The sequence below is a fragment of the Peromyscus californicus genome, unplaced genomic scaffold, assembly GCF_007827085.1.
Source record: "Peromyscus californicus insignis strain IS unplaced genomic scaffold, ASM782708v3 Scaffold_11__1_contigs__length_118956290, whole genome shotgun sequence".
NCBI lineage: Eukaryota > Metazoa > Chordata > Mammalia > Rodentia > Cricetidae > Peromyscus > Peromyscus californicus.
Window position 1 is genome coordinate 49,417,150 of NW_026294402.1, and position 12,579 is coordinate 49,429,728.

The 12,579-nt window shown below is 43.4% G+C and overlaps 1 protein-coding gene across 1 annotated transcript in view; it reads left to right on the forward strand.

Moving 5' to 3' along the window:
* Chrna5 (cholinergic receptor nicotinic alpha 5 subunit) overlaps window positions 1–8,249 on the forward strand; it is a 30,324-nt gene extending 22,075 nt beyond the window's left edge. The window contains exons 4-6 of the mRNA XM_052760793.1: window positions 933–1,042; window positions 2,709–3,537; window positions 6,436–8,249. Coding sequence (XP_052616753.1) covers window positions 933–1,042; window positions 2,709–3,537; window positions 6,436–6,597 — 1,101 coding nt within the window. The 3' untranslated portion in view covers window positions 6,598–8,249. The remainder of the gene's footprint in view (window positions 1–932; window positions 1,043–2,708; window positions 3,538–6,435) is intronic.
* Window positions 8,250–12,579: the final 4,330 nt, after the last annotated feature.

Here is a 12,579-nt window from a genome sequence, read left to right on the forward strand (position 1 = left end):
ACTAATGTGGCTAAAGGTGTGTGAGCCATGGGGAGGGGTTGGAGATGGGGTCAAGGGAGCAACGAGAAGCCGCTAGAATAGTAGCTTATCGGACCCTGCAAGGATTTGGACTTTTACTTTTTATTGTTTAGTTCTTTTTAAAAAGATTTATTTATTTTTATGTATGAGTGTTTAGTCTGCATGCGTGTTAAGTACACATGTACGTGAAATGCCCACGGAGGCCAGAAGAGGGCATTGTATCACCAGGAACTGGCATTACAGAGTGTTATAAGCTGCCCTGTGGATGCTGGGAACTGGACCCTGGTCTACAAAAGTTTCAAGTGCTGTTAACCACTGAGCTGTCTGTCTAGCTCCAAGATTTTGGCTTTTTATTTGAGTGCAACAGGAATGGACAGGAATGCAGCTAGTTATTATTATAATTATTAACGTGCTAACTGTACACATTATTGGGAGTTACTGTGATATTTTCATCTATACATACACCATGCATTGACCATGTCCCTCATTCCTTACGTTATCACCTTCCTCTTCCAGTGCCCCTCTAATTCCCTAGTGATCCCTCTGTAATGAGTTATTTTAATGTACAGAGTGCATTTTACATGAAGGGCTTTTTAATTCTGGACCATCATATGTATATCTCCAGCTGCCATTGAGTGTTTTCCATTGTTTACTCTTTCTCTGTCTCTGGTTATAACCTGCCAAGTAGAGAACCATGAATGCATCGGTATGGTTCCTCTCGCCTGTGCCTCATCAGAGCCACAGCTGGAGCTACTGCACAGAGGGGCAGGATATTAGTTGAGAAGGTTTTCTGAATGAATTAGGGGCAGAAATGATTCGTGTCTAAAGGTTCTGGGTATGATTAAAAAAAAGCATAGTTTTAACTTATTTTATTATTTATTGATTGAAATGGAGGTGAATTTCTCATTTTAAAGGAATGGATAGATGTAAAATTAAGATGGAATCCTGATGACTATGGTGGAATAAAAATTATACGTGTTCCTTCAGACTCTCTGTGGATCCCAGACATCGTTTTGTTTGATAAGTAAGTTATATTCTAAATATTACTTTATGTTTCCAAAAGAAAACTTGCATTGCAACTAGGCACTAGTAATTTTTCCCTCCCGTCTGCAAATTGTTTAGCTATGAAATCAAATGACTTGAATTTGTGCTTATTTGTTTCATGAGTGCTGCGGATCCATTGTCTTTTTTTGGTGTGTGTGTGTGTGTGTGTGTGTGTGTGTGTGTGTGTGTGTGTGTGTGTTTTAATAATAAAAGTGGTATCTGATTCTGAAATAAGAAAAAAAGGACTTGGCAAACAGAAGAAGTGGGGAGAGAGATCATGCTTGTGATTAACTTACATTTACAGAAAACCTTTATGTGCTTGGCAGTGTGCTCACAGCAGTCTTATATGCTGGGTGTGCTGCCCATCTTACATGGACCTAACATAGTTACACTTTGCTATGATGGCAAAGCTCTCATGTGGCAGAGTAAGGTTTCACCCCAAGACACCAGGACATCCCCATTTATTCCCTTACTCCAGTCAGACTCCCACGTTTGGGGGGATTTGTGTTTTAGTTGAGGTTACAGTTTATGTTCAGTGCCGTCTTCTAATATTTTCTAAATACGCTGTCATGACAGCACAGTATTGCCATCTTCCCCCGGTGAGGAGTCTGGGGTTGATTTTTAACTCGGGTATGGGCAGGCAGGCTGTCTAGGTGTGTTTGGAGGGTAATTGTCAGCAACAGCTGCATTTTCCCCGCCTAGGGCCATGTCAGAGTAAATGTCAGAGTTTGCATGTATGCTAAAGCTCCCTCTCTTATTCGCACAAAGGCTTTTAGAGCAAATGCTATGCAAAAAACGATCTTTTGAAACCTTTTACTTCCGTGTTCCTATACGGAAGGGTAAAGAAAACGTTTAAGGGAACAGGAGGCAGCTCCCTGCACATCACCTTCCTCTCAGTAACTGAAAGCACGCTGTCCTGTTTGCACAAAGGCTTTGGCATGGAGACAGAGCAAATGCTGTGCAAAAATGATCTTTTGAAACCTTTACTTCCGTGTTCCTCAATATGGAAGGACGGAGAAAGCTTGAGAGGTAGCATGAGGCAGCTCCCTAAGCATCGGCTGCTCTCCGTAACTGAAAACGTTTTTATACTAAACATTAGATTATGCAGGACCATGCAAAAACCCACACGAACCTGAAGATATAGAGCAGGTATGCTGTGGAGGATTCGGGTGCTGGAGCTTCCACCTGCAGCTGAACCTCTCCAGCACAGGAGGGTCCAGGTGTACCTTGCCTGGTGCAAATACTCTTTTCCTCTTAGGGTAGAAAGCATCTACTGTTTTGGTGGAGGAGGAAGTCTGGGGATATAGATTTAGGCTCTGCCTCTTTGCATGCATCGTATATAAACAGCCTGATTCTATGTATATGTCAAGTGAGGTCTTTTCAACTACAAAATCTCAACATTTTGAGAAAATGGATTTGCCCATCTCCCAATACAAAGGGGAGAGTAGGTTCAGTTCCAGCAGAATCAGACATGTCAGGAAGATGTCCAGAAAGCAGGCCCCGTGGGTGGAGCAGGCCTTTGGGCAGGCAGTAATTTCAAATATATTTCATGCTGTTACTCGTCGGTTCCTTTCCTATTGGGCTTATAAAATGTGGGCTTGGGTTGTTTAACTTCGGGTTGTTTAATTATGGTGTGTTTCTTTTAGTGCAGATGGGCGATTTGAAGGGGCCAGTACGAAAACAATTGTCAGATACAATGGCACCGTCACCTGGACGCAACCAGCAAACTACAAAAGTTCCTGTACCATAGATGTCACCTTTTTCCCATTTGATCTCCAGAATTGTTCCATGAAATTCGGCTCTTGGACATATGATGGATCCCAGGTTGATATAATCCTGGAGGACCAAGACGTGGACAGGACGGACTTCTTTGACAATGGGGAATGGGAAATCATGAGTGCAATGGGAAACAAAGGAAACAGAACGGACAGCTGCTGCTGGTACCCGTACGTCACGTACTCTTTTGTGATTAAGCGGCTGCCACTCTTTTATACCCTCTTTCTTATCATACCGTGCATCGGGCTCTCATTTCTGACTGTGGTTGTCTTCTATCTCCCTTCAAATGAAGGGGAAAAGATCAGCCTGTGCACGTCAGTCCTTGTCTCTCTGACTGTCTTCCTCCTGGTTATTGAAGAGATCATACCCTCGTCTTCCAAAGTCATACCTCTGATTGGAGAGTACTTGGTGTTTACCATGATTTTCGTGACACTGTCCATTATGGTGACTGTCTTTGCCATCAACATCCACCACCGCTCTTCCTCAACACACAGTGCTATGGCACCTTGGGTTCGTAAGATATTCCTTCACAAGCTTCCCAAACTGCTTTGCATGAGAAGTCACGTAGACAGGTACTTCACTCAGAGAGAAGAAACTGAGAACAGTAGCGGACCTAAATCTAGGAACACTTTGGAAGCTGCCCTCGACTGTATCCGCTACATCACCAGGCATGTCATGAAGGAGAATGACGTCCGCGAGGTCCGTGGCGAGTACTGAATTTGTTTCCCTGCAAACCCCTGCAAAACGGGGCGTCTACACAAACCTCACCTTTCCATTTCCCCAGAGCGTCTTGAATGACTCTGAAGAAAATTTAGCAGTACACATTTGAAGGGATAGTAGTATTGTCATAGATTTTGGCTCCAGAATGATTTGCTGATTTAGATTTATCTTCAGAAACTTAGTTTCTGAATTTTGGCATTATAATTTATCAAAATTTAATTACTTTTTGAAGGATGAGCCTGATGTAGGCATTGTAAGTACAGCCAAAGTACTTTTCTAGAAAAACATCTTTTTGTGGCTCATTTAAAAAAGAATATTAGTAAAATTAAAAGGAGCAAGATGCCTATCTATAATCCTACCATTCAAGGGGCTGAGGCAGGAGGATTGAGAAAGTCTGTCTTGAGTCACTTAGTAAGTTCAAGGTCAGCCTGGACTACATAGGGAGACTATGTCTCATAAAAAGCAAACGAAATAAAAAACCATAAAAATAAAGAAAAGGAGTTAGGTGTTCTCATGTGTTACGTTTATACTTCAAGGTTTTCATGCGAAGCAGTAATAGTACCTAATGTGCTTAAAACACAGTTTCTTTAAAGCCTTACAGAAAAATAAGTTTCGTTGGCTTGTAAAGGTTAATTGATATTTGAAATGCAAAATTTGGACATGTGTTTTATCAATTTATAGTGCTGAACTGATGCAACACATCTTTGCATCACTAAACAAATGTTCCACAGCATAAACAAATATAACAAATATAATATATTATTTTAAAATAATAATCTACAACATTCCTTTATATCTATTATATATTTTTAAAGTTATGACTCTTAATATTTTATAGCTGAATTTACATTTAGCAGTCCCATTAAGATTATGTAAATTCGCCGGGCGGTGGTGGCGCACGCCTTTAATCCCAGCACTCGGGAGGCAGAGCCAGGCGGATCTCTGTGAGTTCGAGGCCAGCTTGGACTACCAAGTGAGTTCCAGGAAAGGCGCAAAGCTACACAGAGAAATCCTGTCTCGAAAAACCAAAAAAAAAAAAAAAAAAAAAAGATTATGTAAATTCAGCCGGGCGGTGGTGGCACACGCCTTTAATCCCAGCACTCGGGAGGCAGAGCCAGGCGGATCTCTGTGAGTTCGAGGCCAGCCTGGGCTACCAAGTGAGTTCCAGGAAAGGCGCAAAACTACACAGAGAAACCCTGTCTCGAAAAACCAAAAAAAAAAAAAAAAACCAAACAAACAAAAAACAAAAAAAAAGATTATGCAAATTCTAATTTATGTTTTATTAATCTTTTTTCAGATTTATTTATTTCATTTTATGTGTCTGAGTGTTTTGCGTGTATGTGCATCACATGCATGCCTGGTGCCTGAGGAAGTCTGAAGAAGGCTTCAGAGCCCCTAGAAGTGGAGTTAGATGGCTGTGAGCCATTGTGTGGGTGCTGGGAACTGACCCCTGGCCTACAAGAGCAATAAGTGCTCCTAACTGCTGAGCCGTCTCTCCAGCTCCCAAATCCTAATTTCTAAAGCTTTTTTTTGGTTTTGTTTTGTTTGTTTGTTTATGTTTGTTTTTGAGACAGAGTTTCTGTGTGTAGTTTTTGGAGCCTGTTCTACAACTCGCTTTGGAGACCAGGCTGGCCTCGAACTCACAGAGACCTGCCTGCCTCTGCCTCCTGAGTGCTGGGATTAAAGGCGTGCGCCACCACCGCCCGGCCTCTAAAGCTTTTTAAATGGAGCATTTTCTATCAGATGTGAGTAGTAGATGAAATTAATCTGATATAGTAACAGTCTTTTACTACTGTTTCTTACTGGGGTCTGAATTCAGGGCGCTCTCTCTCTCTCTCTCTCTCTCTCTCTCTCTCTCCCTCCCTCCCTCCCTCCCTCCCTCCCTTCCTCTCTCTAACTCCTCCCTTGCCCTAACAGCCTTTGTTCCCTCCCTCCCTCCCTCCCTCCCCATCTCACCTTCCTCTCCCTTCCCTTCTTATTCTCTTCCCTCTCTCTCCTTCCTTCCTTCCTTTTTTTTTTTTTTTTGAGAAAAAGGGTCTCACTATATAGCCCTGGCTAGCCTGGGACTGACTTGCTATGTAGACCAGGCTGGCTTCAAACTCACAGAAATTCACCTTTTGGGATTAAAGGCATGCATTGCCACGCTGAGTGGGGTCCATCCGTGTCGTCCCACCCCCCCACTCCCCGACAGGGTTTCACTGTGTAGCTCAGGCTAGCCTTGAACCCTCAATCCTTTTACTTCAGCCTCCTGAATGCTGGAATTACGGCAAATACCACTATGTCCAGGTTACAACTTTGAGTCAGCTTTTTGCTATTGTTGTTCAGGGTGGCCTTGAACTTGGGCTCCTCCTGCTTCAGCCTTCAAGTGGCTGGTACTACATGCTCGTGCCACTGTACCTAGTTTACTTCTAACAAACTAATGCTTGTTGATTGTAGTATATGGTGGTAGTATAATTAAATTATCATCATAGGGGTGTAAGCTATCAGTGGAATAGTAAAAGGTAAGAATATAGCCGGGAGGTGGTGGCGCACGCCTTTAATCCCAGCACTTGAGAGGCAGAGGCAGGTGGATCTCTGTGAGTTCGAGGCCAGCCTGGTCTATAGAGCGAGATCCAGGAAAGGTGCAAAGCTACACAGAGAAACCCTGTCTCGAAAACCAAAAAAAAAAAAAAAAAAAAAAAAAAAAAGAGGTAAGAATATTTGTTAGCTAATGATTCAGACTGGAATGGCACTTAATAAATTGTACTAGTCCATCTTAGAGACCTTGGGCACAGGACACTTACACTTTGAAGACAGCAAATGATTATTCTAACTCTTTTTTTTTGTCTTAAAATTAGTATGTACCTTTGATATTTGTATTCAATGTTTTTTCAACAGGTTGTTGAAGATTGGAAATTCATAGCCCAAGTTCTTGATCGGATGTTTCTGTGGACTTTTCTTCTGGTTTCGATCATCGGGACTCTAGGGCTTTTTGTTCCTGTTATTTATAAATGGGCCAATATAATAGTCCCGGTTCACATTGGAAATACAATTAAGTGAAACCAAGAAATTACTATGAATTTAGTTAGCAACCATGCATCTCTTAGGAAATGTATACAGTTATGAAAATGTGAAATTATTTACAATTTGATATAGGCTGTAACAGATTATTAAGTTCTAACTTGGCTTAATATTGTCCGTTAGAACTGAACTCATAACTTCAAGTAGTGACAGAACCTTGTCCAGCTGCGCTGGTGAAAGCCACTAACGTGGAATCCGTGATGAAGTCCACCTTTGGAGTGCTGGAAAACGCAGTTATATTTGAAGACCATTTAAAACGCTTTCCAAATTTAGGAAAAGCATATATTTGTGTGGTTTTGAATTTTCAGAATGGGTCTTGTTAAATTGCCCAGACTGGTCCCAAACTCCTGGACTCAAGTGAACCTTCTCTCTCAGCCTCCTGAGTAGCTGGAACTATGGGTGTGTTCCACCATGCCCAGCTAACATATATACTTTAAAATTCTTCTTGTCCTGTATTCACAGATGTGTAATAAGTCATGCTTCTATATGAAGTAAGTCAATTACTTGGTTTAATAATGACTTAATGTCTTAGCTAATATTCTGTTGCTATGAAGAGACACCATGACCACAGCAACTTTTTTTTAAAGATTCCTTTATTTTACGTATTTGAGTGCTTTATCAGCATGTATGACTTTATGCCAGAAGAGGGCATCAGATCCCACTATTGATGATTGTGAGCCACCATGTGGTTGCTGAGAATTGAACTCAGGACCTCTGGAAGGGCAGCCAGTCCTCTTAACCACTGAGCCATCTCTCCAGCTCCACACAGCAACTTTTTATAAAGGAAAACATTTCATTGGGGCTGGCTTACACATTCAGAGCTTTAATCTATTATCATCATGGTGGGAAGCATGGCGACATGCAGGCAGACGTGGTGCTGGAGAAGGAGCTCAGAGTGATATATCTGGATCAGCAGACAGCAGAAAGAATGAACTACTGGGCCTGGCTGAGCTTCTGAAACCTCAAAGCCCACCCCCAATGACACACTTCCTCCAATAAGGCCACACCTCCTAATAGTGCCTCTCCCTAGTGATCAAACATTTAAATCTATGAGTCTATGGGGGCCATTCCTAATCAAACCACCACACTTAATACAATGCTTATTGTATTATTGTTTTGTTTTTGTTTTTTCGAGACAGGGTCTCTCTGTGTAACAGCTCTGACTGTCCTAGAACTCACTTTTTAGACCAGGCTGGCCCTGAACTCAGAGATCTGCCTGCCTCTGCTTCCTAAGTGCTGGGATTAAAGGCGTACGCCACCACTGCCTGGTCCTTTACCAACATCTTTTTTTAATAAGTGAGAAATGGTGACTGGAAACTCCCTAAGTCCACCTATTCTTTAGTGCTTATGTGGAACGGCTTTTGTGTTACCCAGTTTTGTAGGTGTCTTCCATTGTAAACATACAACAGGCGACTCCTGCAGACATACAGTGACATATCCTTCGTAATGACTTCCATCCCCTCATCCACAGTCTCTGGCTAATAGAGCTGTTTATGTGCATTGTTTATCTCTGACCTCAGAATGACCTACTGCAGTTATAGATCCCATCTCAAAATGGGGGTAGCATGTCTTTGTTTTGATAATTCTGTGGAAGAACCATCCTCCAAATTAAAGGTGTATTCTGAGCTGGATATGGTGTCTCACACCTGTGGTCTCTACTTTCAGGAGGCAGAGGCAGGGGAATTGCTGTGAGTTCTAGATCAGCCTGGGTTACATTATTGAGTCCCTGTCTCAAAAGCTAACTAAACAAAAATTGCTGTTCTGAGTTGGGGTAAGCACATTGTCATATCTTATAATGTTTCAGTTATCTTTCACCCCAGCAATTATAATTGTAAAATCTTAGAGCTAGATGCTTTAGATATAATCTAGTTTTAGCCTACTACCAAGTATGATATCATTATACTGTATCATGGATAAAGCAGTTAAACTTCATCCCAAGTACTCCAACTCACCTGTAACCCAAAACCTTGTGTTTGATTTAGAACTCTTAGCTGGTGAGTTAGCAAAATCCTCATTTATTGATAGTATATGAACTTCTTAAATTCAAGTAAGAATTCTCTGGAAGACAGGGTGAACCCTGTTAAGTTTGCGTTTTGTTTTGTCTAATAATGTTAGGGTGAGTGAAATTCTGTACTGTAGTTTGAATAAATGCCCCCCACAGGCTCATCTGTTGAAAGCTTGGTCGTGGTGCCTTTGGGAGGCAGTGGAATCTTTAGGAATAGGCTCTTGTGGGAGGAAGTTGGGTCCCTAGAGGTATGCCCTTGAGGAGGATATTGAGAATCTAGCCCTTCCTTTCACTTCCCAGCCACCACAAGGTAGACAGCTTTGCTTACTCTGTGTTCCCCAGCATTATTTACTGTTTGGCCACTAACCTCAAAGCAGTGGGCCACCCACCCACTCACGGCCCCTGAAACCGTGAGCCGCAACAAACCTTGCTCTTGATTAAGTTGATTATTTCAAGTTTTATTTCCCATAGTAACAGAGAGCTAGTAGAATATCGTGCCCCAAAGTGGAATCTGTTGTGTGTCTTCCTGGGGAGTCATCTTCTAGTCACCCTAAATAAAAAGGGTAGGAATAGAACAAAGGAGCAATTTTGCCAGAATCCAACTTGGAGAACCAAAGGGTTACTGTGGCTACTTACAGGAACGTGGAGGCGGGGGTTCTTACAGGAGCATGGATGACTTGGGAAGCTACATGTGGAAAGCCCACCCTAGCCTGGGCAAAGACTTCTAAAAGCTGCGTCCCTGGGCATCCCTGGGCAACTTGCAGGTAACGACGCCGGAGGTTTCCTCTTCCCAGGCAGTTGTGTTGTGTGCTGTTTTTATAAACTCAGGAACAAACCCTGGGAGTCTGCTAAGTCTCTTGTTGGTTTCGTGAATTGGGTGAACTTCTTTCTTCCCTCCAGGAGGGAATGTTTCAATTTGGATGAACAGCCACACAACAGCGCAGTTATTGTAATGACAATTGATGGTGTAGCTCCCAAGCCTTTGAAATTGATTTGTAGAAGGATAATCTGGAAAAGTCTGAAGAAACAGGCTAGAGAAAGCCTAGGATGTGTAAATATGGAGTAACAGTTGCTTCTGTAAGGACTCAAGGCCAGACATCCCAGGCTACTACCAGTGCTCTGGGCCCCCTCTAGAACATGAGGGCAAGACCCTGTTTTTGAAGCACCACAATCTTGAGTCATAGAACATGGAATAGTCAAGCTGGTACCGACTTGGAACTTCATCCCTACTGGCTGCTAGCTTTCATAGTGCTGGAAGGTGCTAAGCACGCTACCAGAGGAGAAAAGTGGTTACCAGCCTTAGCCTGATGAGCTACAATAATGAGTGCCTGGCAAGACATGCCCTCAGGCACAATAGTATTCGAACATCGTGGGAGCATCCAACTCCTTTTGATTGAGTTTAAATCCTGCTCCACAAGATAAAACCCATGACTGACATTACCAGCAGACCAAGAACCTATGGTTTGACAGGTCAGAGGCTCTAGGGGAGAACCTGTTATTCCTACTCTGCTGAATGGACACAATATTAAACTGACACCTAAGGACCTACTGTTATACCCATAGATGAATGCATCTCTCAGCTCTCACCAGAGAGGCTTCTATGTGTAGTAGGTGGTGGTTAACATTTGGTCATGGGGCAGAGAATAAGAGACTGTGGACGGCTCAGGCCTACGTGGGCCTGGGGCTCAGGGATCACTTCAGAAGAGGGGTGGACAAAGTGTAAGATCCAGAGGTGGCAGATGACAAGAAGGAAGTTTGTTCTGAAGGCAGTAGGGCAGCTGCGCGCATGCGCTCACAGCATTTGTGCTCACAGCATTTGTGCTAGCATGCACAAGACCTGTGCAAGCCCAAGGCGGATCAAGTCTCATGACGAGGAATGGTGGGCATGAAGTCCCTCCCACTCCTAGCTGAGCTACTGTTGGCAGCTGTTAGCTGCTGGGAGGAGAGTCCTGTTTCTCTAAGAGTGTAGCCCTGTTAAGTTGACCACACTCCAGTGGGAGGCCACATATCCAAGGAAGTTTGGGCAACACAAATTGGTCTCGATATGTGTATGTATTATTATTTTTTAAAAGGACACAAAGTTGAATGGGTCAGGAAGGGAAGAGTTAGAGGAGGGGTGAATATGATCAAAATGTGTATGGAATTCTCAAAGAATGAATAAAAATAGATTTAAAAAGTAAAACTAAGTACCTGGTGCTGTGGATATCGTTCTATATAAATAAAACACTGATTGGCCAGTGGCCAGGCAGGAAGTATAGGCGGGACAAGGAGGAGAATAAAGCTGGGAAGTGGAAAGCTGAGTGAGAGACACTGCCAGCCACCACGATGACAAACAGCATGTGAAGATGCCGGTAAGCCACGAGCCACGTGGCAAGGTATGGATTTATAGAAATGGATAAATTTAAGCTGTCAGAAAAGTTAGCAGGAAGCCTGCCACGGCCATACAGATTGTAACCAATATAAGTCTCTGTGTTTACTTGGTTGGGTTTGAGCGGCTGTGGGACTGGCAGGTGAGAGAGATTTGTCCTGACTGTGGGCCAGGCAGGAAAACTCTAGCTACAACCTGGCACCAAGGTAATAGAATACCTTGAAGGCACATTCAAGAATTGTTCAGACCACAACCTCAAAGGACTCAGACATTTTCCTTAGAGAGACCCAGGACAGCCACCTTCCGCAGGGCAATCTGGAAAACGTTGTCCTGAAACCCCTTCCTCACATCCAGACACTCGGTGACTACAGTGACAGTTCAGGTGTGTCCCGGTCAGCTTGTGCTGGTGACAGACCTTGGCATCATCTACATCATGCTGGCTTTACAGACATTCAAAATGCAAGAGTTATGGAGTCCTGGAGATTTCCACAAAGATTTCAGAAGTCAGCCTGGGATGCTAAGCACTGTGTGGCAGTGGAGTAGGTGTTCCCATCAGCAGCTCTCAAGCTGGCAATGTGTTGGAAATATGAGAGGGAAGCTGAGCCCAGAATGGAGACCCCAGCAGAGGTGACAGAACTGCCAAGGGACGCTTCATGAGGTGGGTACAGCCAGCACCAGAGTGTGGGCATGTGGGCTGCAGTCAGCGAATCTGTAGGAACAGGACTGCCTGAGCCCTTCACACGCTGCCCTGGTGTGCATCAGATATGCAGACGTGGGCTTTAATGTTTGCCCTGCTTCCTTTGAATCTTGCTTTGATCTGATCCTTTCTACACATCTGTAGATGAAATTCTAAATGGTCTTATTAAATAAGAAACACAGAGCCAAATGCAGAGTTAAAAGCCCAGAGATCGAGCAGTAGCCAAGAGCTAAGACCACCTTATCTTACCACTCGCTGCTGTCCTTCCCCTGAGAGAGACCTTCTTCCTGTGTGTCTGTCTTTTTATTGCCTTTGTGTTCTGCCTTCTCATTGGCTCTAAACCCAACCACATGACTTCCTTGACACTGCCTGTCTATACAGACCTCCAGGTCTCTATGGTTGGTACTGAGATTAAAGGCGTGTGTCACCATGCTGGCTGTGTCCTTGAACACACAGATTCTGCCTGCCATGTGATCGGATTAAGGGCGTGCACCACCACTACCAGACTTCTGCTTTATGGCTTGCTCTTAGCTTTGATCTCCAGGCAACTTTATTAACATGCAGATAAAATCACATTTCAGCACAAATATCACCATACACATCGATGCCTCCTTTTGGATCAGGAATGTTTACCTTGTGTTGTTGTATCCTGAACATAAGTAATCTTTTTACTTTTTGCAGCTTCTCAGCTGGATCTGCCACGAGTCTCAAAGAAAACTTTTGACACGGACTGGTGAATAATTTTGAAGCAGTTAAAATTTTGGAAACTCTTGCAGAAACATTATGAAATGGAAATGAGCCTTTGGGGCCAGGGACAGAATGCCACACTTTGAATAAGTGCCAATGGCCGGTGTACTGAAGGCTTGGTTACCAGCCTGTTGGAGGTACAGG